Raw genomic sequence first — 25,299 nt, 5'->3', positions numbered from 1 at the left:
TAAATGAAATATCGTGGTTGTAAATATTATTGAAATTTCTTCTTTTTAAAAAGCAATTGAAATGTAGTGTTAATCCTTGTCTATTTTTGATGACATCGCTAGGCAACGATTGACACTCTTTTCTAAAGAACGTTTGTATGGCAAAATCGTGCAATCCTGATTAAGTTGTCAAGTAGGTACATTTGGAGAAACTTAAAATGTCATTCCTAAAGACCCCGTGAAGAAAAAAAAATATCCTAACGTTAAAAGAACATGAACCTTAAAAGCTTTAGCCTGCAGGCCCGCATCTTGTATCAGAGCTCACAGATTATCAACGAATGGCACAAAAAACCCTTTCTGAAAGATGTGTTGAGTTTCGTGGAAAAATATTAATTGAAAATTGAAATTAGCAAGTGAACGGAAAATTAAGAAAGAAATAGAGAATAAACGAGTTGAATTGAATTGTAGTAAGGAACTATCCACACAAGTATCCATGGAAATAAGAAGTTTAGCGGGTTGTCATATGCAACATAGCCTTCTGTACTGAACTGTTTCATGCGAGAACTGGAAGCTGCGCTTTGGATGTGTCGTCCATTAGATAAAATTGACAATTTTACGACTAAAAATGGGTCATCATCACGAAACGCTGGCCTACACTCAAACCTTTGGTACGTCTATCAGAGATCATTTTTTTTGCTAAAAAATGTAAACAGTTAGGTGTAGTTCTTAGTAGATTGCTCTACAAAAGGGGTCTTCGTTAAACCCTTCTCGAACTTCTTAACGCATTCAGAAAGGATTTCAAAGCGTCTAAAAAGTCTTGCTTCATGAATGTACACAGAAGGGGATTACACAGCGCGCTCAAAAAGCGAAGGAAAATGATGACAGGGACAATTATGTTCTGTGCGCTTCGCTCTATGTTAAGAAGCCCTATTACTTCCAAATCGTCTATAATCGCCCATAAAAAATACAAAAACAGGCCAAATATGAAGACTGCGATCATTGCAATGAACAAGAAAGCAGTTTTTTTTTCATTCACTTTTCGTCTCCTTGCATTAAACTGTGACACCGTATGTCCAGACAAATCGCTGTGGATCTCCTTGCATTGCCAGCGAAGATGGATGAAAAGTTTCGTATAGATACTTATCATCAAGAAGAGGGGCACCATAACGAGGGCAATCATGTGAAAGAAGTCGTATCCTAGGTCAAAGCGGATCATTGTGTCATCATCCATTGTGGCGTGTAGAACCCAAGTTAGCTGCACCAATGAAGCCAGTAGTGAGAACACCCACGTGAATGCCAACGTCCAAGCGAGTCTTACTTTAGTGACGATGGACGGATATTGTAAGATCTTGATTATTCTAATATAACGGTCGACGGATAAAACAATAAGGTGGGTCACGGATGAGAAGGCCAGGAAACGATTTGAGATGTCCATGGCGATGCAGACATCCTGTATTAACGTCTCTGTGCACGCAATCACCATTGGCACTGCCACCACGCCAGTGAGAAGGTCACTTACTGCGAGACTGGCAAGAATTGTGTTGGAAGTGGTGCGGAGATGTCTTTTTTTCCAGATCAGCACCAGGATCAGGCTGTTAGCAGCAATGGCAGATATTGAAAGCAATCCAAAAAGAACTAATGCTCCTCTGTAGTCGCTTCTGTTCACATCTTCCTTGCCAAGGTTGTTTGTTGCGTTACTGCCATTTTTGTTATCCATGTTAATTATTTTATTTTTAACATTTATCTGTTCTCACCTTTGTACAGGTGTTTGTGCAAAATGAATTTGTTAAAATAGAAGCAACTTGAAATGGCTGCAGCAATGTTCTGTTAATGGCGTTGAATTTCTACCAGACCCGTCAAAGTCAACGTCTTTGCTTTTGTTATTAAGATTCTTGGTTTCCACTAAATTCAATTACAGCTTTGTGTCTCACCGCTATAAGGTTTAAATTGAAGAAGAAGTCATTAGTATACAACAACTTACGCCGAAAATTTGAATAATAATTTTAATTAAACAGATAGAGATGCACAACTTAAATTCTGCGATAATTGCTAAACCAAATGCTAAATATACAAACTAAAATAAAGGAAACATAAGTACTATTCGTCCGTACAGTTACATGTAACAAGCAATTTTTCTACAGCTGTGTACCAGCTATCATCGATAGTTTAATAACAAATGATGCCTAGAAATTGTGTTCGATGCATGCGCACAATATCACGAAATTATGTATCATGCGAACTATAAATTACCTCGGATCAGCTTTTTGGCTTTTATACTGTAAAATAAATTACCCGAATCTCCTTCGCTTTAAACGGCAGTCTTAGACTTCCTCTCAAACTTTCTTCCAAGCGCCATCCTAGGGTATCATAATTAAACGTCCCTTTTGCATTGTGTTTCGTGGCAAAGTTCTTAATAGATGCCAAGGGGATTGGAAGAGGTTTTGCAAGAATTCTAATTTGCGCAGAATAAAATTAGCCGTGGTGTTTCGTGTGAAGAATATTTTCAAGACTACAATTAGAATTTTTTTGATAAATCAATAGTTCGCTTCAGTTTTAAGAAAGCTTAATTATACTTTTTTTTGGCTTTTTCCAGATGTAACTCCGTATTTTTTTTAAATTCAGGACAAATACAAATACATCTAAGTTTAGTCTAAGGCTATTTCGTACCTTGACGAATAAAGCTGTACCTAGCCTTTTCAAACTTTCCTTTCTGTAAAAATCCCTTGGTACACGTGAGACTGAATTGTAAAAAGAAGATTTTAATTGCGATTAATCTCTCTTGACCTGTTCAGTTATGAAACACTATAAAAGACGAGGCTGGCGGTCTATGTAATTCCTGTGTTTAAAAATTGTGTCCAGTTTTGACCCAACAAATAAGAAGACCTGTATTCAAAGTTCGAACTGAGTTTGGTAATGCACTTTTTCCTTAGAGAATCACATGGGAAGAATATTCTACATTTTTGCATGATTTAATTAGCGAAAAAAATATTAGAAAAAAAAAACTGAAAATAGGATATGAAAGAAAAAAAATATTTCTTCGCTGCAGTTTTGTGAAAATATATTCCTTGAGAAACTATTTACGCGCACAAAGTTTTCGCTGCACTTTTCACGTTGTCATCCAACTTGTAGGTAAATTCGGACTTACAAAGTTTTATTGTGGCTTTGCGTTCGTTTTGTTATAATTGTATGTTATTCATTCCACTAAAACACGGAAAAACCACTTACTAAAAATGTATCTGCACGACGGGCCAGCTTTGAAAACGAGGATTAATCGCGGCTAGACTTTGCCTTTAAGGTACCGTTCTGACCAGCTTCCTCCAACAAGAATTGCGATTAAAGCAAGGAAAAAACAAGGCTCCAGCAGCTTTATTCATTCTTGTACAAATCAAGCCTGATAGTTACGAATCAGTTAGTTTCCCTTTGTTTGTTTGTTTGTTTTGTTTCTGATACATTCCGGAAAATCGCGGTATCCCTGTCAACTGTTGTGAACTTTTAATTGTGATTAAATCAATACATCCTCTTATAGTATACAAGCCCTTCCGCTTAGTATCTGCCTAACCCCTTTCCCGTCTGTTTACTCTCTTGAAAGAAGATAGCTTTTTTTCATCGTAATTATACAAATTCATAGCAAGGGCAAGTTGGTTTCCAATTGTTTCTAAATATGAAAAGCAGAGGAGTGGCGAGTTTCTGAGAACGGAGTAGATTCTCTAAGATTTCGTGTGTGCCCTCCGCACAGTACGAAAAAGTAAAAAATCTCAATAACCACATTCCATACAAGGAAATAATACTATGACGCAAAGAAAAAAAATTGATCCTTCAAATTCTAACACAATCCTCTATCTCTTTGGAAAAGTGTCGATTTCTGAAGATACGTTGAACAATAACTGAATCATGCAAAACCGTTTAAAAACGGCGGATAACCTTAAATTTCCCCGGTGGTGTAGGAAGACTTAACATAAATTACTATCAAAGGTGCTGAACCTTTTTTGGCACCAGTTGAGCTAAAAGTCGTATGATCGAACTGGAATTATAATGGAATTGTTAACTGGATTCTCCGCGACTCTTATGGCCGCAGCTAAATGTGTTTCTTAACGTGGTTATTTTGTTTCTTCGTACAATGGGCGATATTGTATTAGCCAAGTTTATGCATAAATTTGCGTGAGTTTGCATAGAAATTAAGATGCGAACAGCCTGGGGAAGTTGAATGGGCATTCATTCAACATTTACGCCAGTCAAATTTAACTCCAACTTCCTTCGACTTTTTACTCCTTATTTGCTTTGCAAACTCCACGCACATTTCCTTATTAACTATGTAAATAAAATGTTGTCATTAGCCTGCTGATTCTAAGACTTGTACGTAGGTTTCTCCTATGAAACAAAATAACCACACTAAAACAAGAGATGACAACTTGTCAACGAGCAAGACTTGCTGACGCAAAAATTAGGAAACTGCGTCGAATTTTCAATTAGTGCATGTGCTTTATGAATCATTTAAGCGACAACATGAACACTTGGAATTTGGTGTTACCCCGTAGATCAAAATATTTGAGACGATAAACACCAGTGTATAAGAAGCTGATGAAGAGGGAACTAGTTTTCTTAGTTTTCGATCAATAAGTTATCCTGAATTTTAATAAAAACGCACTCGTAAGCTAAATATGCGATGCATGTGAGAAAGCTTTTCATGCGAAACTGCTGATGTTTTTTTTTTAATCAAGTGTTCTGGGATCCACTTTAGAAATTATTCATTGGATTCTTCACTAGTCTCAGACCGTAATGCAAAGTGTTTCAGTTTGGAAATTTTGTCTTGCAGAAGGGATCTACGTCTAAGTCTTAGCTAACGTCTCGAGAAAAGCGAATGATTGGTCCTCGCACACGTATGTATTTATTCATGAAAGGGTCCGTGTTAGGTTACGCAAGGAACCGTTGCAAATTTGAACCCGTGATAAGGAATAGAATGGGGAAAAACCTTGGTCGATTTAAAAAGCTAAATATTCCGAAAATATGAACATTTTACACGTAGGATTAATAAAACTTAGTCACTCCCTGTGTGTCCGTTGTGGAGTCTGTGACAGGAACAACAGTCTCTATATTCCTGAATCATCTTTCCCTTGTGGATTAAGGTACTCACAGATATGTGGGATGCAGCAGTTTTTCTGTTTTGCATGTGAATAAAGATCTTCCGCGACACTACCTTATAAGGAAGTAAGCGTTAGCAACAACCCAAAACAAGATGGCGGATTAAAAATGGCAGCTGCTTAGTAAGGCTTGTGTGAGATCATAACTTTTAAGCTGGGCAGCGGCGTTCATGATAACGTTGTGAAAAACGCGGTGTTCTAGCAATGATAATCGAACCTTAATACACTTACTATTACCAAAATTTAAGGGACCTTTCGAGGTTTCATGCGGGGAAATGCAACTCCAGATAACTACTATAATCTCCCATATGTTCTCTGTAAATTACCATCAAGTGCCACTACAAATCCTTCGATCTCTGCCTGAGTAACAAACGAGTCCAAAAAGTGATCTTCGCATTCTCTCCTTCGAAGGTTGTCCTCTCGCAATAGCCTGTTTTCAATCAAATTCTCATAGTTTGGAGCGGGAAATTTTTCTCCTAAACTGCGTACTTTTCCTTTTTTAAGTATGAGCAGGCAAGCCAAATATTAAGCTTTAAAGACGGCGAAAATCTCGCGCAAATCCAAGCAAAATAACTCCCAAAAGAAGGAAATCTGTCAGCCATTTTGAACAAAGCAACCAGGCCTGTAAACAGTGCAAAAATGGACCCAAGAGGGGTAGGGAAGAAGCGATGAACTAATTTATAACTTTTATATAATTTGTTGGGAAGTAAAAACGTATTTGTGATAACGTTTCGTTCCGAACATAACAAGTAGGTATGCTGAATGCTGCATGTGGAAAATAGAAAAACAAAGAAATGTCTATACATGTAGTATTAAAAAACGCAAAGTTCAATATCGGCTGAAGAAAATCTATCTAATTAAGCATAATCGATTATGTCCTGTGAACGCTTGACAACACGCCTCGCCATTTTGGATACATTTAAGCATGTGCCTGCGAGTTTCCGCTGGACTGCCTCTCAAAATATATCGTGGGAGCAAAATGTCACCAGTTGTAGTTATCGAGAAAGAACCTGGGTATTAGGCTGTAATCATAGTGATGCCTTTGAACTCACGCTGTTCGAATTGGCGACCAAATTAGTACCAGAGTTATCACTGTTGTGAGCAGATTTGTGATCAAGACTGATACAAAACCTTAGATTTCGCGTCTACCCAGCAAACCCTATGGCTAGCCAATGTGATAATACCATCTCAATCGGTAAGCTGAATTGAATGTTGTATTGAATTTACCGGAGAGAATATTCTAAGCGGAAGCTGTTGAAAGGTGGGCAAACTTTCACGTACTAGTGCCGTAAATTCCCGCATCTTTCTTGTGTTACGAAGTACGTAATAAACTTGTTCGGGCAGGTAATCGATCCTGAGTCTACAGAGATTCCTTCGGAAAATGAGATGAACTCGTTACTCTTGGAGCGAGTTTTCTCAAAGCCAGAATAGCAAAGCGGCACGGTTTACTGACCAACTTCTGTATTGTAGATTAATGCTTTTATAAATAACCGGGATCTTCTCCGATTTATTTTCCTCATCGGCCGAGGATCATAATTTCTTCATCAGATTTGCAATCAACAACAATTTTAAAACGTAGATAGTGTAAATTTTGCTTAGGGAATGATTACTCCGAAGTTCTGAGAATTTTGCGGTAGTGATTTCTGAGAATTAGAAAACATGACATATAATATTATTCTCAAACTTGATTCAAAGTCATAGTTTTTCCTTTGAAATGAAAAACCGATCGCGAGTTATCATGATAGAGAAGCATTGCATTGTTTGTTGTTTGTTCATTGATAAACTACCCAATCTAACGATGGGTGAGTACAGCTTCACTAGTTATTCAATTCATTTGAGAAGATTTCGAAATGCATTGGTGCGTGACAGTTGTTAACCTTGATGTTACAATTTTCTCTCTGTATTTCGAAGTTATAGCTTCCACAGAAGTCACAGCGATAATAAATCGAGAATATTTGGCTGAAATCCTGTCGTTCAGTCGAATCGTAATTAACAGCAAGACCAGATTTCGTGACATGTCTTTAGTGCGGCGACATAATAAACTCAACTCGGTCAAATCATTAGAGCTCACCTACAAACACGATCATAAGACATGAACCTAACGCCAAGACATGTAATAAAATCTGATTAGAAAGAGACGGAACTACTGGCACTTGTGTATGAAAAGCACAATGTTGCAGAGTGAGACACTCTATGTTTGCTTGAAGCTATAGCAACCCTTTGCACCCTAACATCAGTGAACGTATTTTCCATACTGTTCCCCATATATTCCCTAAGGTGCTGACAAGGAAAATTTGTGCAACAATCAACAGCTTCTTTTGCTGCTTATAATCGTTTTTATTCTCATGACCTTACTACATGATTTAGGGATGATACTGTTAGGAGAAATTAGATGCTAGTCACTCTTAGAGGTTAGGGATGAGTTAAATGGTGAAAGGAATCTATTTACCTTCGGATGTGTTTGGATTTGTGGAGATTGGGTGGATTCACGCAGTTCTATAAGCGTTTTTTTATTTTATTTTTCCTAAAGATTTTAGATAGACAATTGAAATTCACGATAGTTATCACTCAGATGTTAGTTATTGTCACTAAAGTTTTGTGGAGATTGAAGGGTTTTATAGATGTTTAGGTAGAAGCGACTTATGCCTCAACATTTATCCTTCTGTTAAACTCCTACGAAATGCTTAAAACTCTTAATTAGCATAACACACTTTTAGATACCTTCAACTACATCTGAACCTTATATTAGATAGCAAGTGATCCATAGATGATTAGATATATATATCTATATCTTTTGTAAATTTATAAAAAATTCTTGGGTTTTCTTCCAAAGCAAGTCTCTGAGAGTGACCAGTGAATAGAGGCGCAATAATTTTATCATAATGTACATTTTTTCCTTCCTTTTAGAATCTTTGTTCTCTGCTTTCATGAAACTTAGGCCGGAAGCAGTGGAAAAGATAACCAAGAGGTTAGACATGTAAATAACAAGAGCGGTGAAAAATTGGAGGCATTTTGCAAGAGAGTTGAACGTTGCACCAGAAGTTATAGAAAGTCTAAAGTGGTACGGTACCTTTAGTCCAACCGCGAACGTTTTTGATAACTTAGACTTATAACTTGTTTACAAAACCAGACCTTACAATTTCGACGTTGAAGGAGGTTTTCACAAATATCGGAAGGAACGATTTGAAACAACTGCTGGATGGAGGTATTGTGTCTAGCCTGTGCTTCTTCTTTTATCCGCAAACACATTAGTGACACATTGAACTCTTCACACTTTTCTCGCGATTTCAAGCATTGACTATTTCTCCGATGGATATACATAACATTGATAAACACTTCCCTCAAGCGTTTTATTTGAATGTAAATGCTCATGCAATCCATCCTGTATCCAGAATTTATTTGCACTTGAACAACAACTTACTTGCATTCTAATTTTCTCGTGATCTGTATTGAACACCAGGCCTTATGACACCAACTGATCCTGTAGGCCCGACTTGGTCGAATGGTCAAGAAAACCAGCCTCAGGTGTTCTTGTCGTATCAGTGGGATATACAGGCTAAAGTCATAGAGCTAAAAAGAAAACTTGAGCTGAACGGATTAACTTGCTGGATGGATAGAGATAAAATGGGCCCTGGAGACGAATTGAAAGGGGAGATTGAACATGGAATATCACATTGCAAGGTACAGACAACATTTTCTTAAGTCCCTGAAGGAAACAAAATTGGTTAATTGGTTTACCTGTCCGTCCCTATAGCCAAACTATACTGAGAGAAATGTAAAAGAGTAAAAACCTTGATCGTACATGACGTTCAGCTTAGATTTGTAAGCTCAGCTACTACACGGATCACGACACTTGACGAAATTTGTGACCAACTGTTCCAAACCTATATTTTAATAAAGAACGAAAAAAATAATAATAAAAATCCAAAAAAAAAAAAACCGATAAAAGAAAGATTAAGAAAACAAAGCGCCCAAGATTCCTCATTGAAACGCCGGCTAGTTTAAAAATCGGTTGTTGTATAGCTCTTTAACACGTCCATATTTGTTTCGATCATCAGGTTTTTATTAGTTGCATGACAAAGAAATACTGCACCTCGGAAATGTGCCAACGTGAAGCAATAGGAAGAAGCCCATCATACCTATGTTGTTTGAAAAATTGGATCCTTGGCCGCCACAAGGCAGCCTTGGTATGGTCTACATCAGTTTAGAAATAATCATGATACTTCGATAGCCAACTTGTTTTTTGTCTGTACGAAAGAAAATAGTTTGCTTCAGTTGAGAAAACAATTGTGGATAAGTGCAATAGAAGGGCATCCGTTTGATAATTAAACGATTTTTTAAATAATCTCTTGCAAAGATATCTTTTACGTATTTCCTCGATATCTTACCCCCTCATCCCTTAATCTGTTGTGGCTGTTGCTTAACTTGTTTGTTATGTGCCATGTTTTTTACGTGTTCCTTAGATTCAAATCCAAACCAAAACAAACCAAGCAAAGGTAAAGATTGCCGATCGAAATCGCAGTGCGCCAACTTTTACCGGACTGTGCATTAACTTCTACTTTGATATCCAGGTTCTTTAAAGAGTGACTAAGGGTCTGCAAGTTCAAGTTATTACAAATCAGCCTGCTGATTATCACCATTATCACAATGCTTAGCTGTAATTCCCATAGCAACAACCACATGAGTCAAGTGAAGCAATGTTCCACTATGGTCGTTACTTTACTTGATTTTCAATCTGCAGCTCAGATGAAATTTATTTAATTAAAAATTGTAAACAAAGGTGTGGGCTTAAACAGTTTCGCCGCCTTCTACTTATAAATTTTTTTAAGGTATCCTTGTGAAAAAAGATTGGTTCCTGTGTCGTTTTGGTTGCCTAAATAAATGGAAGCGAATTTTCTTAGGGTGGAAAATTTAGGCCGGATAGTAACATCTATTTCATGACCGATCATAAGCATTTATATCCAATACGTAAATGAAAGACTAATAGATAACTACTTTTCATCCGCCCAGCATGTCTGACGGTTTTAATGCTTTTTGAATCGATTTCTTCGTTCAAAGCATCAAGTCCTGAGGGCAAAGACCTTGCAATATTTTTGATCGAGAGCCCTCTTTGTATTTGAGGTAGCTCTTATAATTAGTTTTTTACCCCAATTTAACATAAAACTAGAAAATTCAAAATGAATTGATCTTTAAAAAATTTAAGCTATGTTGGTCCTTAAATTAAGCTTAAAACCTCTGATGAATCACCACCAACCACTGCATATGCATTTTAACTAAGTTACACAGGTGTGTAACGATAGGATTTTTAGTGATTTTTAGTTATCGAGTTCTTTCATGCTTACGCTTCAAAATACAATATTCCACGTAGAAAACTTAGTTCAGCAAAGCGTAAACACTACCAGTTCTCCTTTAGTCACCCGTAAACAGTTGTTATTAGTGTTAAACTGTAACAGCCACCTGTCATGTCCTTTTGTGTAACTGTTATCCACCGGAACTCTTTAAAAGTAATTAATATTGTAAAAGACGAAATTCCTACTTAGCCAATAGTGTAGTAGATTACATGATCCTGTAGATTATTCATGGCATTACGTTATCCATGTACGTTAGGTTTAAATAGGACTGTTCTGTAAAGCTTAGCGGTTAAGTTAGGTTAAGTTGGGTGAGAAAGTTAGGAAGAGAGCGGGGTCGGACCAGCCCTGGCCAGGTCCGTTCTGGTCAAAATTGTAGTCAAGCTTGAAGAATAAATCTACGTTGGAGCCAACCCTGTTGTCGTTAGTCTTTCTCTCAAGGATAGTCAGCAACCGTAATAGATTCCGGTTACCTTCCCGCAGCCAGCGAGTGCCCCCAAGGAAAGCCTTTACCCACAAGAGTTTTTAAGAGTTGTCCCCTTCCGTCCGTTCATTTGTGAAGGCAAAACCCTGTTTTCACACTGGTAGAGGAGAGCGGCAATTACGGAAAGACTATCAGAGAGAGAAGTGCTTCACGAAGAGTTGGTTTGACCCCTTAGAGCGAACAAGAAAGAAGACGCCCAAGTAAGTGGAATTACATAGCAAAACGGAAAGAGAAAAAAAAAAAATCACGCAACAAAAACGAAACAAGAGAGAGAGAGACCGTTACCCATTTCATGTCGAGGTTTTTCAGAAAGAAGACAAACCCATATAATTTGAGAAGTAAAGGAAAATTACGTGGGAAAAACACGCCACCTGCGAGAGTGGAAGCCTGTGTTGAGACCGATTTACCATTCGACGAAAGTGACATAGCCCCGGAAGTAAGACAGGGATCCACCGCCGAAAAAGACACTGATTCTGAGCCCTTAGAAAACCATCAAAGAGACTCTGACAAGTTTAACAAGACCAACTTGGAACTTGTAGATATCAGCGAAGTTTCTACTAGCGAAGACAGTTCTGACAGTTTGGCGCCACCGTGCCCTGGTAATACCGAGGATACTGAGGAAATAAACACTTTAACAGAAGAAATAGACATTTTCCAGGAAGAGGAAAATTTTACAGATACCGCCCTTGCGACAGGTGGACAACAGGTACCAGAGAGTACATTACACCTCGTTGATCATACGTCATTCACGCCACCTGGTACAACTTTCGTAGTGAATAACAGTACAACTTCTGGTGGACAACAGTTGCCAATTATTACTCCACCTGGCGACATTTACGAACATTTCCAGCGTGGTAGTTACGAGGGAGGATTACTGTGTGAGGACTCTCCCAACACTGATTTGAGTCCCTTACTCGTAAACCTTACTGACGCTGATACCAGTTCGATTACCTTTAGCAGCACTGATAGCTCAATTTCAACTACCATGGAGGGAGAATACATCCGTGCCCTTCAGGAACTCACTCAGAAATTATTGAGTAAGGATGTTTACATTAATAAATATCACGGATATGAAAACGAGGACATAAACCGCTGGTTTGAGAAACTAGAGTTGGTTTTGGAGTCTAAGGGAATTCCACTGGATGTTCAAGCCGCCAGAACACAGCTCATTAATAACCTCGCTGGGCCAGCAGAAACATTTATGTTTGAATTACCGCCTGAGGAGCGAGGAAGCTTTATGCTTTTAAAACAGGCCCTGGTGAAACGTTATTCGACTAAGGACCGTGCTTGGGTTAAGCGACGGAGGCTAGTTGCTCGCCGTCAAGGCCCCCACGAATTATTGTCAGATTATATCAATGACATGCACGAACTATTTAGCGGGCTAAACATGGCCGAGGTAGACAAAGTCACGTATTTCACTGAGGGTCTAACCCAACCACTGAAAATTAAAGTGCTCGAGCGAATGCCAGAAACACTTTTACAAGCAGAGGAAGTGGCTAGGACCGTTAATTCGATATCTCAACGTGAGAATACCACTAAAGAGGGTGACCAGATCGAGCGATTGATCGAGGCGCTCAACCGTAGCCAGCAGGTACCAGCTCAAGTACCATCTAATAGTGCTCGTAATAACCTTCAGCCTCAACTTGTTCAAGCTCATCTTGACAAATTGACTCAAGGACTGGACGGCCTGACACCTATAACCACACAGTCAAACAAGGTTGCTGCGTGTTCAGAGCCCCGAGGGAACTATGAACGAAAACTGGACGAGCTTACGAGCCTCATGCAGCGTATGGAGGGTCAGTTACAAGACCAAATTAAAAACCTGGATCGACGATTTGACGCACGCATAAATGGTCTAGCGCAACGCAGACAAGGTACTCGGGGTAACCGAGAAAGATCAAGAGATGGGAGACCAGTATGTTATCGCTGCGGAATGATGGGACACTTTCAGAACAGTTGCCCTCAAAGAGATACTGACCAGCGTCAACTGGTACCCAGGTACCCAAACATCGCTCCTAACAACAATGTGCGTTATTCCGCTGGTCCACAGTCACGCTTGAGAGCGCTGCCTTCGGCGCAGAGTCAGAACCGTGTTGCTGTTCTGGGTAATGACGGCGTTGCTCCTTCGGGACATTACATGATAGATGCCACGTCAAGCAGAGCCCCGAATCTGCACACCGAAGAGCCCTTTTACCATGAGCCTTATGATGGAATGAATTATAACTATGGCTACTATGCTGACGATCTAGAAAATGATGAAGTGGATGAATGGGATTACGATGATGAACATTATAACGCCGATCTGGCTTACGATGGAGTAGGTGACTTTGATACAGCACCATATGCCGAAGACCCAGTGCCACCCTCCAGTATCTCGTCCATACGGAGAGAGTCCCCCCATACCTCAGCAACTCACCAGTTTCAGCCATACTTCACCCAGTTTGCGCAACGAGGGCCCCAGTCACTGCCAAGAGAGGAAATCGCTGGCCACCTAGACTCAGATCCTTGCAAGTCATCTCCTGTAACTGCCACTAGTTTCCAGTTAGAGAAGGAATGTAAATTAGAAAATGGGCTTCCGAAGGAAGATTTCACGCCACCTCCCGAATCGGAAACTGCGCCCCAGTTGGCCGACCGTTTTGAGCCACCCAGAAGTGTGCAAGAAGGCCCACGCCCTAGAGATATCTTGTCACAGACGACAGAAATGCCATTACAGAATTTTCCAGCCTCTAATGATGTCCCCACAGAAAATCCAGATGCTGCAGAAAATGTGTATGAAGCGACTCACCCAGATCATCGAAAAATGACTGAAGGCAAGTTCACATCAAGTATTGATGGCAAAAAGGAGGTACCATCCACTACGAATCGCCGTATCGCCAGTAGCACGAAGCTAGCGCCGGCCTGTCAACCAGCTATAGGGACTACACCAGAGTACCAGTCCCTTCCTACTATCCCCGGCAGTGGTGACATTACGAGCACACTCCAGAAGAAATTGGCTGCCAACTCCACCCAGAGGGACAAACCCGGAGAACTTATGGTCGAGGTGGGCATTAATGGTAAAACTATGCGTTGTCTAGTGGATACTGGAGCAGCCATATCTGTGCTAGATGCAAAGCACCTCGTAGACTTATATGACGGGAAAATACCACCCCTTAAGCCAAGCGCCATGGACTCAATTCGAACTGTTAGTGGTCAGCCTATGCCTATTCGTGGAGTCCTACAGACTGACATCGAAATTGCTGGTGGTCAATATCCTTGTGACTTCAAAGTGATAGACGGATTGGACTACAAAGGAGTCCTTGGCCGAGATTTCTGCTATGCCCAACAGGCACAAATCAGTTTTGAAACTCTAACAATTGCCTTGAAGAATCCCCCGACAGTACTCTTTTCGGACGCTTTAGTGGCAGTGGTAGCACCGTCAACGTACGTTATTCCGCCCAGAAGTGAAGTAGTGTTTCCAGCTAGTATACCCGAAAAGACCGCACCTGGTGTTACCGGTCTCGTAGAATCCTCTCCGCAAATGGCAGAGCGTTACCAGCTACAGGGAGCAGCTGCTTTGGTAAGGCTTGCAGATGATCACACGGTGCCGTTCCGTCTCATTAACCCGACAAGTCAGCCAGTCACTCTTCAAAAAGGTGCTACCTTGGGCACTTTTTCCGAAGCCTACGGAGATTCCGGAGTACTCCCTTTTAAAGAATCTGCTACGGATCCACAGAATCCAGGAACATTGGACTCAGTCCCAGTTGATCTGGATAATTCTGCGCTATCGTCCGCGGAACAGTCGCGTCTGCGAGAGCTCCTCCAAGACTACAGAGATATTTTTGCAATACACCCCGACGAGCTTGGCCGCACCAACATCGTCCAGCACCATATCGAGACAGGTGACCACCCGCCTATACGATCACGCCCTTACCGGGTGCCACATGCTCAGAAAGAGACAATAGAGAAGCACATTGAGGAGATGCTTCACCGTAACGTCATCCAACCGTCTGTATCTCCATGGGCCAGTCCAGTAGTCCTCGTGCCTAAATCTGATGGTTCTTCCAGATTTTGTGTGGATTTCCGTAAGGTTAACAAGATAACCAAAAAGGATTCTTATCCTCTACCGTTGATATCCGAAAGCCTTGACGCCTTGGGAGGAGCCAAGTTCTTTTCGAGTCTTGACTTGGTTTCGGGATACTGGCAGGTTGAAATGGACCCCGCTTCTCGTGAGAAGACTGCTTTCGTCACGCATGCAGGACTGTACGAATATACCACAATGCCTTTTGGGCTCTGCAACGCCCCTGGAACCTTCCAGCGATTAATGGAATGTGTTCTACGTGGACTCAACTGGCAGATTGCACTCATCTATCTTGATGATGTATTGGTATACTCTCAAAACTTCGAGGACCATCTACACCATCTACGCTTGGTTTTCGACAGATTCCGCGAGGCTGGCCTCAAACTCAAGCCGAGTAAGTGCCATTTTGGGCAAAAGGAGGTAAAATACCTGGGTCACGTGATCACTACCGAGGGAATACAACCAGATCCCGAGAAAGTCAAGGTCGTTCAGGAGTATCCTGCCCCAAAGTCCGTCAAAGAGGTACGAGCGTTTATGGGCCTGACAAATTACTATCGTAAGTTTGTCAAGGGGTTCGCTCAGGTTGCCAGTCCGTTACATGACTTGACAAAGAAGGGTGCGTCGTTCCTCTGGACTGAAGATTGTCAAAAGGCTTTTGACACGTTAAAGAAGGCCCTCACTGAAGCTCCAATACTTGCCTATCCTGACTTCACGCAGTCTTTTCAGCTGGCCACCGATGCAAGCAATGATGCCATAGGCATGGTACTTGGCCAAAAGCAGAACGGAAGAGAAGTAGTCATAGCTTATGCAGGAAGGAAGTTGAATCCCGCCGAACGAAACTACAGCGTCACGGAACGTGAAGCCCTGGCAGTTGTTGAAGGGGTTAAACAATTCCAACATTACGTGTATGGACGGCAGTTTACAGTACTAACTGACCACAGCGCTGTCCGTTGGTTGATGAACATCAAGGAACCTACTGGTCGTCTGGCACGTTGGGCCCTTCTCCTGCAGCAACACGACTTCACTATCCAGCACCGCTCTAGGCCGACCAACGGTAACGCTGACGCCCTTTCTCGTCGACCCTACGAATCAGTCGTCGCCGCCCTCGAGCAGCCTGGTGTACAGGTTGACCGCGTAAGGGACGCTCAACGTCGAGACCACACCTTGGCTGACATCATTAGCTACTTAGAGAAAGAGAGTCTGCCCAATAACAGTGCTGCAGCAAAAGCCGTCTTGCATTCCATTGACAACTATTATTTGGACCCTGATGGACTCCTCTGTCACATTTGGGTACCGGGAGGTCGACGCGTCCCCGGGATTCGCTCTCAGCTGGTCATACCTACTTCGCTAAGGCAGGAAATTTTGATTGGAGGTCACGACGATCCCTTGGCAGGTCACTTAGGAGTGAACAAGACTTATGAGAAACTCCGTGAACGTTACTACTGGCCTAAAATGTTTGCAGACGTACAATTTTGGTGTCTTTCTTGTACACATTGCCAGATGAAGAAAAGCCCTAAACAGCGACAGACAGCCCCCATCTTACCGATACCAGTAGAAGGTGCTTTTGACCGGGTAGCTGTTGATTGCCTTGGCCCCTTTCCTGTGAGTGACTCTGGAAATCGCTACATTGTCGTGTTTTCTGATTATCTGACCCGTTACCCAGAAGCCTTTGCTGTACCCACGATTGATGCCCCGACAATCGCAGACTTGCTCGTCAATGAAATCCTTTCCCGTCATGGCGCCCCTCGTACATTGCTCTCAGACAGAGGGTCTAATTTTCTCTCCCGCTTGGTAAAGGAGGTTTGCTTCCTCATGGATACAAAGAAAACATTTACAACAAGCTATCATCCTCAATGCGACGGCCTCGTCGAACGATTCAACGGAACTTTAGCACAGAGCTTGTCACACTACGTCAATTCTTCTCAGAAAGATTGGGACCGCTATTTAAACCCAGTACTTTTCGGCTATCGTGTCTCACCGTCAGAAGTAACTGGTGAATCGCCCTTTTTCCTACTCTATGGACGACAACCTAGACTCCCTATGGATGTTTCCATGCTTCCGCCTCGAGAAGTCTCTGCTTCAATTGCGGAACATCGCGCACGAGTAGTAGAAAACATCGAGATTGCACATCGCATTGCAAAAGAGAATATACAGCGCGCTCAGCAGCGTATGAAAGATTATCATGATGTCCACGCCGTTCCTATCAGGCATCAAATTGGTGACAGTGTCTGGGTTTACACGCCGCGCAATCGGAAGGGATTATCTAAGAAGTTAGCCCATAATTGGCATGGACCTTACAAGATTGTTGAATTCTTGTCCCCAGTTCATTGTATCTTGCGGGCCACCGACAACCGCCGTGTCTCCACTACCGTCCACGTTTCTCGTCTCAAGCGTTACGTTTCACCGGATTCGCGCCCCATTCGCCAACCACCAGAGCTTGTTGAAGAATCTTATTTGGCTGAGAACGATTTACCGTCGGACAGCTTTGTAACAGACAACAATGAAGTGCTGCCTGAATCTCCCACCCCTGACCAAGAGGTTAACACTGGACAACCAATGCCGGACACCGACGAATGTGCGACTGGCCCCTCTCCTATTCTTCAGGAAACTCGTCCCCAGGCTGCTCCTCTCACTCGTTCGCAAAACTCCGAAACCAGGAACCCCATTCCCTCGGCGTTGCAAGCTCAGGAGGCTGATTCTCCACGCTTATCCAGCGACCCTACCCCAGTTCCAGACAACGTCTACCAAGTTGAGAAGTTGCTCAAACAAAGGATGAAAGATGGAGAACACCAGTTCTTGGTTAAATGGCTAGGGTTTCCTTCGAGTCAAAACTCTTGGGAACCGGCTGACAACATTCTTGACAAACGCTTGATCGCGACCTTCTATAAGAACCACCCGCGTGCTAATCGCTTCCAGGATTCAAACTTTCATGCACGAATAGCACCTTTGAATATGGTGGACGCCCCGACTGACACCCCTATAATTGCAGCTTTGTCTGTTCAACCGAAAGCTTGATTACCTTTTCGTACTTGCTGTTGCTTAATTTGAACCCCCGAGGCCATTATATTTTGGCTTGTTCGGTTTATGCCGCGGTTCAGGCACAACACAAAATCAAATACAAAATTCATAAAACAAACAAACAAAAAAAAAAAATCCCTATAGTTTTACTTCGCTGTGCTTTTTCGTTTCTTGTAGGTATTATACCTTCTCCTTTTTCGCTCGACCAGGAGGTCTCGATTTAAGGTGGGAGGAATGTAACGATAGGATTTTTAGTGATTTTTAGTTATCGAGTTCTTTCATGCTTACGCTTCAAAATACAATATTCCACGTAGAAAACTTAGTTCAGCAAAGCGTAAACACTACCAGTTCTCCTTTAGTCACCCGTAAACAGTTGTTATTAGTGTTAAACTGTAACAGCCACCTGTCATGTCCTTTTGTGTAACTGTTATCCACCGGAACTCTTTAAAAGTAATTAATATTGTAAAAGACGAAATTCCTACTTAGCCAATAGTGTAGTAGATTACATGATCCTGTAGATTATTCATGGCATTACGTTATCCATGTACGTTAGGTTTAAATAGGACTGTTCTGTAAAGCTTAGCGGTTAAGTTAGGTTAAGTTGGGTGAGAAAGTTAGGAAGAGAGCGGGGTCGGACCAGCCCTGGCCAGGTCCGTTCTGGTCAAAATTGTAGTCAAGCTTGAAGAATAAATCTACGTTGGAGCCAACCCTGTTGTCGTTAGTCTTTCTCTCAAGGATAGTCAGCAACCGTAATAGATTCCGGTTACCTTCCCGCAGCCAGCGAGTGCCCCCAAGGAAAGCCTTTACCCACAAGAGTTTTTAAGAGTTGTCCCCTTCCGTCCGTTCATTTGTGAAGGCAAAACCCTGTTTTCACAGGTGAGAGCAACGTACGGAGCTAGATCATTTAAAGTTTTCTTTCTCGGTGATTTAGGCCGCCCAACTCGAAAGCAGATGGTCCTCTATATAGATAAAGCTGCATGTATATTTGGAATATTCATTACACAATAGCTATCTATTTGTAGAAATTAGAGAAATGATATTTGAAGGTTTTGACCCGAGCTACATATATAGAAGATTTTCTCTGTACATCCAGAACATTGCAGAGGCCTTCCTAAGGGGACTTTGATGTCTCCTTGTCGCTCGTTTACCTACACTCCTGTCACCTATTTGGTTAGGAACAAATGTCGCTGTCGCTTTTTCGCCAGAATAAAAATGTCGCTGTCGCACTAATTTTGGTAATACAGTAATTTCTGACTGTGCCAACGCCCGTTAGTATTTTCCTTTTGTCATAAGATCCACCACACATTAATTTCTTTTAACCTCGAAGTGGCAGTAAAAACTACAGAGGCCACTTCAAGGCTTCGTATTTGTGTTTTATGGTCGATCGGTGGCCTAGCTCCCACACTCGAGTACTTATTTCACATAAAAACGTTATATCAGGTTTGAGTAAGGAGCTCAAACAAGGGGCGATCCAAACGTCCCGCCATTGTCGTATGGCGGTCAACTGATCAGGTAATGCTGCCAAGTTGTGTTGACGGGCCTGCGCGACTCCTGCCATTCGCAAGCGATTTAAAGTATTTTTTCCTCAGAATTTAAATAGCTCAGACCAGATTATCTTTTAAATACTTTCCTTTCTAAGGAAAATAATATAATTAAGTAATATGGCCTGTTGCTCGTTAGGGTGGATGGTTTTGAATAAGGTGCCGTTTCTCCATCAGTGTTTTCGAGGTAAGTCAAAAAAGAGTGTAGCTAAAAAAAGAAGTTAAAAAGTGGTGACGGGCCTACGCGACACCTGCCATTCGCAAGCGATTTTGAATCTTTCACCTTCAGACAAATAAGCTTCTCCGACCAAAATATTTTTGCAGGCCTGTAGACAAGTTTTAGCGCAAGGGGGTACCTTTGAGGGCCTAATGCGCGAATTGATGGGCACGTTTCCCCGGGAAATTTTAGGAAATGAATGAGTTGTTAGTGAGCGGATCCTTATGTTTGCGCACAGATTTCTGAGTTCGCCACATGGCAAACACTGCAATTCACTTGAAGGAAATATATATCCTATAGAAAACTGAACATTTGCTTAAATTGGTCCCAAGCCTCCGTATTACTCACCTGACATGCGCAGAGCAATAAAATATGCAAAGAGCGTCACTGTTAAAAATGGCGGCCAACAGAGTGAAGCGGGAGCGCAAGACTCCGAAGAGATTTATTGACGAATTCGCAGAAGCTAAGACCAAGCAATGCAAGAAAATAAAAACTACGGATAATAATATTTATCCTGTAGAGATAATATAGGTCGACAAAGCGAGAAACATGGTCAAAATTCATTTCAAAGGGTACAGCGAGAAATTTGAGGAATGGAGGCCATGCGATGAACATAATTTGCCCGTAATGCGATTGGAACCGATGTTAAAATCAACCGATGATTCCTTCAGCGATCGCCTGCGAACTTTTTATGAACGCGTTTACAGGGAGATCAAGCGAAAGTTGTACTCCGGGCGCAGAGAGGATCCAGAAGTTCGTATTCGTAGGATCCAGAAGTTCGTAATTCAAGTCGATGACGACGTTTTCTATAAAAGTCTTGGAAGGATTTCATCCAAAAAATATCAGAGGAATAAACTAATATATGAAATTCTTTCAAATGAAACTCTGGATTGTTATATCGGCACAAAGTGGAATGAGCGGATCATGAATGAAAACGACGATTTTGCTTATGTTGTACCAGGGACTGTGAGATTTTGGTTGACAAAAAGAAACCCCATAGTGGAATTTAAATTAATTGGCGATAAATACGTGAGATCTGAATTCGAAGACGGGCATCAAGTCGTTTTTACATTTGTCCGTGGAGATGGCAACAGACGTGGGTACAAAAATATGGTCCATCAATAATATATTTGATTTAGCTCATGTTTGTTGATTTTGATAGTTGATGTCAAAGAATTATTTTACTTGCATGTGAATTACCTTCATAAAATGTAAACATGTGGTTATAAATGACCCATATATTTCAGTCTGTGATTCTGTTGTAATCAATGCAGTAACATTTTTGAAAAAGACTCCTTGAATGCTGTATACAAGAAACATTTCACAGGCATAGCAAATTATTCTACACAACTTCTACTAACAGTTTTTGGGTAATACACTCCTTTAATACATTGATATATTATATGATTACTGATTGATTAAATCACATCTTGGCTTCCATTTACCATCTATTTTAACAAGATGTGCACAGAAAGTGGGAGCATTGCATTTGCTGCATTTTGCGGTACATGTTTTGATGGTATGGCCAGAAGTTGAACAGTTTCCACAGTTGTAGCTTTCCTTCACCCTTTCCAAATCAGCAGCTTCCAAAAGCTGTATTCTGTGTTTTTTCCAGAAAAGTTGCTTTAGAGCAGAAACCCCTCTATGATTAGATGACCTAAAGTAGTCCTTTCATACAGTGTCATAGTACTTCTCCATGCTTTGCTGAGTGTCATAAGCTAAATTTTGGTAGAGCTTTAAAAATTCAGGTACATGAGCATACAAAGAATGCATATATGGTGTTACATCTTTTGCTTGGTAAAGGTCTAAGAATTTTTGAAACCATTATTTGATTTTGTCTTTGAGGCTAGAGATAGCATCATCTGTAGTGTAATTAAGTTTAAGATCACCCATAATATCTATGAAATTACCCCAAAGGGTTTGCAGCTTGTCCACATTATGAAACTCTGGTAATAGTAAGTGAAAATTAATATGTTGGAAAAGCAAGAGTTTTTGAGGTCCAGTAAGGTCTCTGTACTCCAACTTCTTGCTGTCCCTAATAATTTTCCATTCAAAATTAATTCCAAGTTCTTTTACAAATTTCTCATATCCAGCCATATGTCTATACTTATTTCAACAAAACCCATTTGAAAAAGTGGATACCTTGTCAATGGCATCTTTCCTGCGAAGTTCCCTGATCAGAAGTTCAATTAAATTATCAGATATTCTACTAACCTATTTCTTGTAAATCTCTTGCCCCAAGAGATTTGTCAGTTATAGACCACTTTTTACTGATGTCAAACCTTTCATTTCTTGGGCACTTACACCAAATACGAGAGAAATTTTGATTAGCAGCCCTTAAACCACAAACACAGGCTAGAAACTTACAGTCTCCTCCCAAAAAATACTCAATGCTATACTTATGACTATTTACAGTTATTTCTTTTAAATTTGACATTTCATTATTTAGATTAGCAAGGCTTTCTTTAAGATTGTCATAGTTCTCTGTTGTCTTAATTATTGCTAGAACATAGTTCCCTTTTTCATTCATTGCTGCATCCTTTTCATTCAAAATTGAGTGTCATTATTAAATACCTCAACCTTGGTGGCGATAAAATTGTAGAGGCCTAAAAATGACAGTGCTGAGTGGCAGTCTTTTTTAAATCCTCGCCTTAATCTTGCCTGATGTTGTTTGGTATAATCAGTGAAATGTTTGCTTTTGTTTGAACCTCTTTGTCCTTTTTTTTGCATTCTTGCTGCTTTTTTCGCTAATCTTTTGAATTTTTGTTTGTATTGTTCTTTTCTGTTTTCCGAATCCCTAATAACATCTTCAAGCTCCTGCTCAATTTTTAATCGCTTTGCCTGCTCTGCGGCTAAATCCAGTTCAGCTTTCCTTTTCTGCCCACGAAGCTGTTGGTTTTCCTCAATCAATGAGTTGTTTTCAAGCTCATGATAGAAAATTTTGAAGAAATAGTTTTTTGTCTTCCACGTATCAATAGGCTTCTTTATACTTTTCCCCCCACTTTTTGACGCTTTCTTGAACGCTGAATGGAAGAGAGAAATCTTTTTCCTGAAGACGTTGAGAATTCTGGAATTTATAACAACTCCGCGAATCTCAGATTCCCTCAATATTTTTTCCACGATTCCCACAATCACAGAATCAGCACTTTTGTCGTTCGGCTCTTGATCAGACTTCTTCGATAGGGAATATATGTGATAGCTGATTAAAAAAAAATAAGTTCGGTGAAAAAAAATTGAAAAAAATTAAAAAGAAAAAAGAAACAGGTTGGAATACACTTCGATAAGCGCAATTTTTACTTACTTGTTGATTTCGTTAGTAAACCAAGGCAGTTTTTCCCCTGTTAGACCATTTGTTTCTTCGCCGAAATCGTTTTGTGCATCTACCGCCACCGTGAGAAGAGCCAGCGAAGAAAAAATCACCATTTCAGTCCCATTTCCCGAACCCAAACAATATCCAAACCTCACGTATTATACATCAAATTGCACCAAATTTATTGTTTTTTTCGTATTTCGCAGTAATGACAAGTTTTAGGCATGCGCTTTAGAGTTAAAGCCCCAGACTCCATGGCCACTGCTTGCATGTGGCGTGAACCCCTCTACAACATGTCTGAATCGCTAACCATAAGTCTCAAAAACCCGAACGAAATATTTTAATGATTGCCTTCAAATGCAGTGGTATAGAAAGCTTATGTACGTTAGTTTTAGAAACTGAAGGTAAGAAAGATAGCAATTCAAGTGAAATACACGAAAAAGAGGAAAATGTTCGAAAATTAGCGTGTTTTTGACTGACCTTGGACTGCGTGACATGTCACGAAAATCTACAGATGCAGATGTTAAACGTAAGTTTGACAAGTTGTTCCGACGTCCAAAGAAACGATTTTAGAAAGAGATTATCCCTTTTTTGCCGCTCTTTTATCAGAAATGGATTTGGGTAATGCTGATACAAGGGAAGCGTAGATTTTTGCCTGAAAAATCATGAAATTTGTAAGAAAATCTACCTACTAACTTGTCTCCATGTCAAAAGACGAAAGAAATAACTTCGTTTTTTGACAGGAATAACGGTAATGGAAAAGCAAGCTTAAAACGGTGGAGGGAGCCAGAAACTTCAACGGACACAGGATTTCATCGATTTTACGTGTAAAATGTTCATATTTCGAAATATTTATCCATATTTTGTTTCCCAATGCTATTCCTTATAACGTGTTCATATTTTCAACGGTTCCTCTCGTAACTCAACACCGAGTCACACAACAGTTGCATCATATCATAAGATCTGGATTTTTTTTTCTACGCTTGCTGTCATGCCGGGAGCGAATTTTGGCCCATCTTGCTACTGAACTAATAGACTAGGATTCTTTGATTAAGTGTTATGAATATAAGTACCGTTTCACTTAAGTATTTTCGCACTGACAAATGATGCGTCATTTGTCATTTGCGGTGCTAAATCTTAACATAACTGTGCTATAACATAAGCCATCATTTAAAGCGCCTTGGGAATTATTTGCAATCATTGCGTAGATTACCTCTCTTGTCTTTCCCATTGTGACTCGTTTTGCCCTATTTTACTCCTCTTCACAATGCGGTGGGATTTCTTCTTATCTTTCACCATTTCACGCTAATGACAAAGGCAATACAAGAGACACCCGGCCTAACGATTATTCGCATTGGCGCACAAACACTTGTGTGGCGCACAAATACTTGTGTGGCGCACAAACACTTGTGTGGCGCACAAACACTTGTGTGACGCACCTTAGCAGACCATTACATAACAATAGGTAACAAGAGACTGACTGTGTCTGACAAAGGTTGAATATGAAACACATTAAATGGTTTATTGACTTGTTAGTTGTTTATTGGCAAAATATTGAGGCTGGAAAATCACAAAAGAGTCACGCTGTCCTTGTCACGATGTTTCTGTCAGAAAAATCCCAGCGAAAAAATGTCGCTTCGTGGAAATTAAAAGTGGATTGTCGCAGTCGCAAAATGTCGCTCCTTTTCTGCCAGTTTTTGTCGGCTGTCGTTTCATCGGAACAAGATTGTTGCCACATTTTTTAGCAATGTCGCTTGTCGCCAATATCTCTTGGAAGGCCTCGTCGCAATCAGTGACAACAGTTTTTCGGTTTTAGAGAGAAAGAAGTACGTAAGCCTTAAATACGGGTCCTCGATAACCGAGTTGATTTGTGATATCAACAGCTCGTCTATTTCGTTGCCGTGTTATATCGAATCGAGGTCACGCAGCATCACGATGTTGTGTGACAGTTGAACTTAATTAGAGTCTTTTAGCACATCTTTCCAAATATTTTGATTATGGTTTTTGAATAAATTCGTCTAAATCCAGCTTTTGTCACTTGTAAGGGAAAATGATAAGTTTTGGTTCTGATAAGCCAACACAATCTTTAACTAGTAAAGTAAATTTCTTATAAGCATCGGTTCTCCAGTGCAAACTGTTAGAATATGCAATTGACAATTACCAAGTTCAGGCTACCGATTTTTTTCATGTTACAATAAGACTTCAGA

General features: G+C 40.6%; 2 protein-coding genes, 1 long non-coding RNA gene and 1 pseudogene across 9 annotated transcripts; 1 reads left to right on the top strand and 3 right to left on the bottom strand.

Annotated features, from left to right (window-relative positions):
- Nucleotides 1-377: 377 nt before the first annotated feature.
- On the bottom strand, nt 378-24,416 carry LOC131785264 (histamine H2 receptor-like). Of its 5 annotated transcripts, none has more exons than XM_066165899.1 (3): nt 3,205-4,282; nt 2,647-2,717; nt 378-1,912 (listed from the first exon to the last, which is right to left on the bottom strand). In XM_066165899.1, the coding sequence occupies exon 3, from the start codon at nt 1,694-1,696 to the stop codon at nt 737-739; it is 960 nt and encodes a 319-aa protein (XP_066021996.1). In that variant the 5' UTR covers nt 1,697-1,912; nt 2,647-2,717; nt 3,205-4,282; the 3' UTR covers nt 378-736. The 5 variants fall into 5 exon arrangements, with proteins under 5 accessions (XP_066021996.1, XP_058958099.2, XP_066021994.1 ...); XM_059102116.2 differs by lacking the exon at nt 3,205-4,282 and adding an exon at nt 2,230-2,336 and having other exon boundaries at nt 2,647-2,765; XM_066165897.1 differs by lacking the exon at nt 3,205-4,282 and adding an exon at nt 2,272-2,336 and having other exon boundaries at nt 2,647-2,765.
- On the top strand, nt 6,126-10,857 carry LOC136280466 (uncharacterized). Of its 3 annotated transcripts, none has more exons than XR_010717243.1 (4): nt 6,126-6,312; nt 8,025-8,322; nt 8,578-8,798; nt 9,581-10,857. It is a non-coding gene; the product is annotated as an uncharacterized lncRNA (long non-coding RNA). The 3 variants fall into 3 exon arrangements; XR_010717244.1 differs by lacking the exon at nt 9,581-10,857 and adding an exon at nt 9,176-9,541 and having other exon boundaries at nt 8,025-8,178; XR_010717242.1 differs by lacking the exon at nt 9,581-10,857 and adding an exon at nt 9,176-9,541.
- Nucleotides 20,957-22,327, bottom strand: LOC136280447 (uncharacterized; annotated as a pseudogene).
- Nucleotides 22,209-23,205, bottom strand: LOC131785211 (uncharacterized). Its single transcript, XM_066165445.1, has 2 exons — nt 23,084-23,205; nt 22,209-22,981 (listed from the first exon to the last, which is right to left on the bottom strand). Exons 1-2 carry the CDS (start codon nt 23,203-23,205, stop codon nt 22,330-22,332), a joined length of 774 nt encoding a protein of 257 aa, XP_066021542.1. The 3' UTR covers nt 22,209-22,329.
- Nucleotides 24,417-25,299: the final 883 nt, after the last annotated feature.

This window comes from Pocillopora verrucosa, chromosome 4, assembly GCF_036669915.1.
Source record: "Pocillopora verrucosa isolate sample1 chromosome 4, ASM3666991v2, whole genome shotgun sequence".
NCBI lineage: Eukaryota > Metazoa > Cnidaria > Anthozoa > Scleractinia > Pocilloporidae > Pocillopora > Pocillopora verrucosa.
Note: the sequence above shows the minus strand (reverse complement) of the source record. Positions and strands in the feature narration are given on the sequence as shown.

Coding starts and splice junctions, on each gene's coding strand:
- LOC131785211 (XM_066165445.1), bottom strand. CDS start 23,205: ATGGTGATTTTTTCTTCGCTGGCTCTTCTCACGGTGGCGGTAGATGCA. Junction 22,982..23,083: donor TTTACTAACGAAATCAACAA/GTAAGTAAAAAT, acceptor TTTTTTAATCAG/CTATCACATATATTCCCTAT.
- LOC131785264 (XM_066165898.1), bottom strand. CDS start 1,696: ATGGATAACAAAAATGGCAGTAACGCAACAAACAACCTTGGCAAGGAA.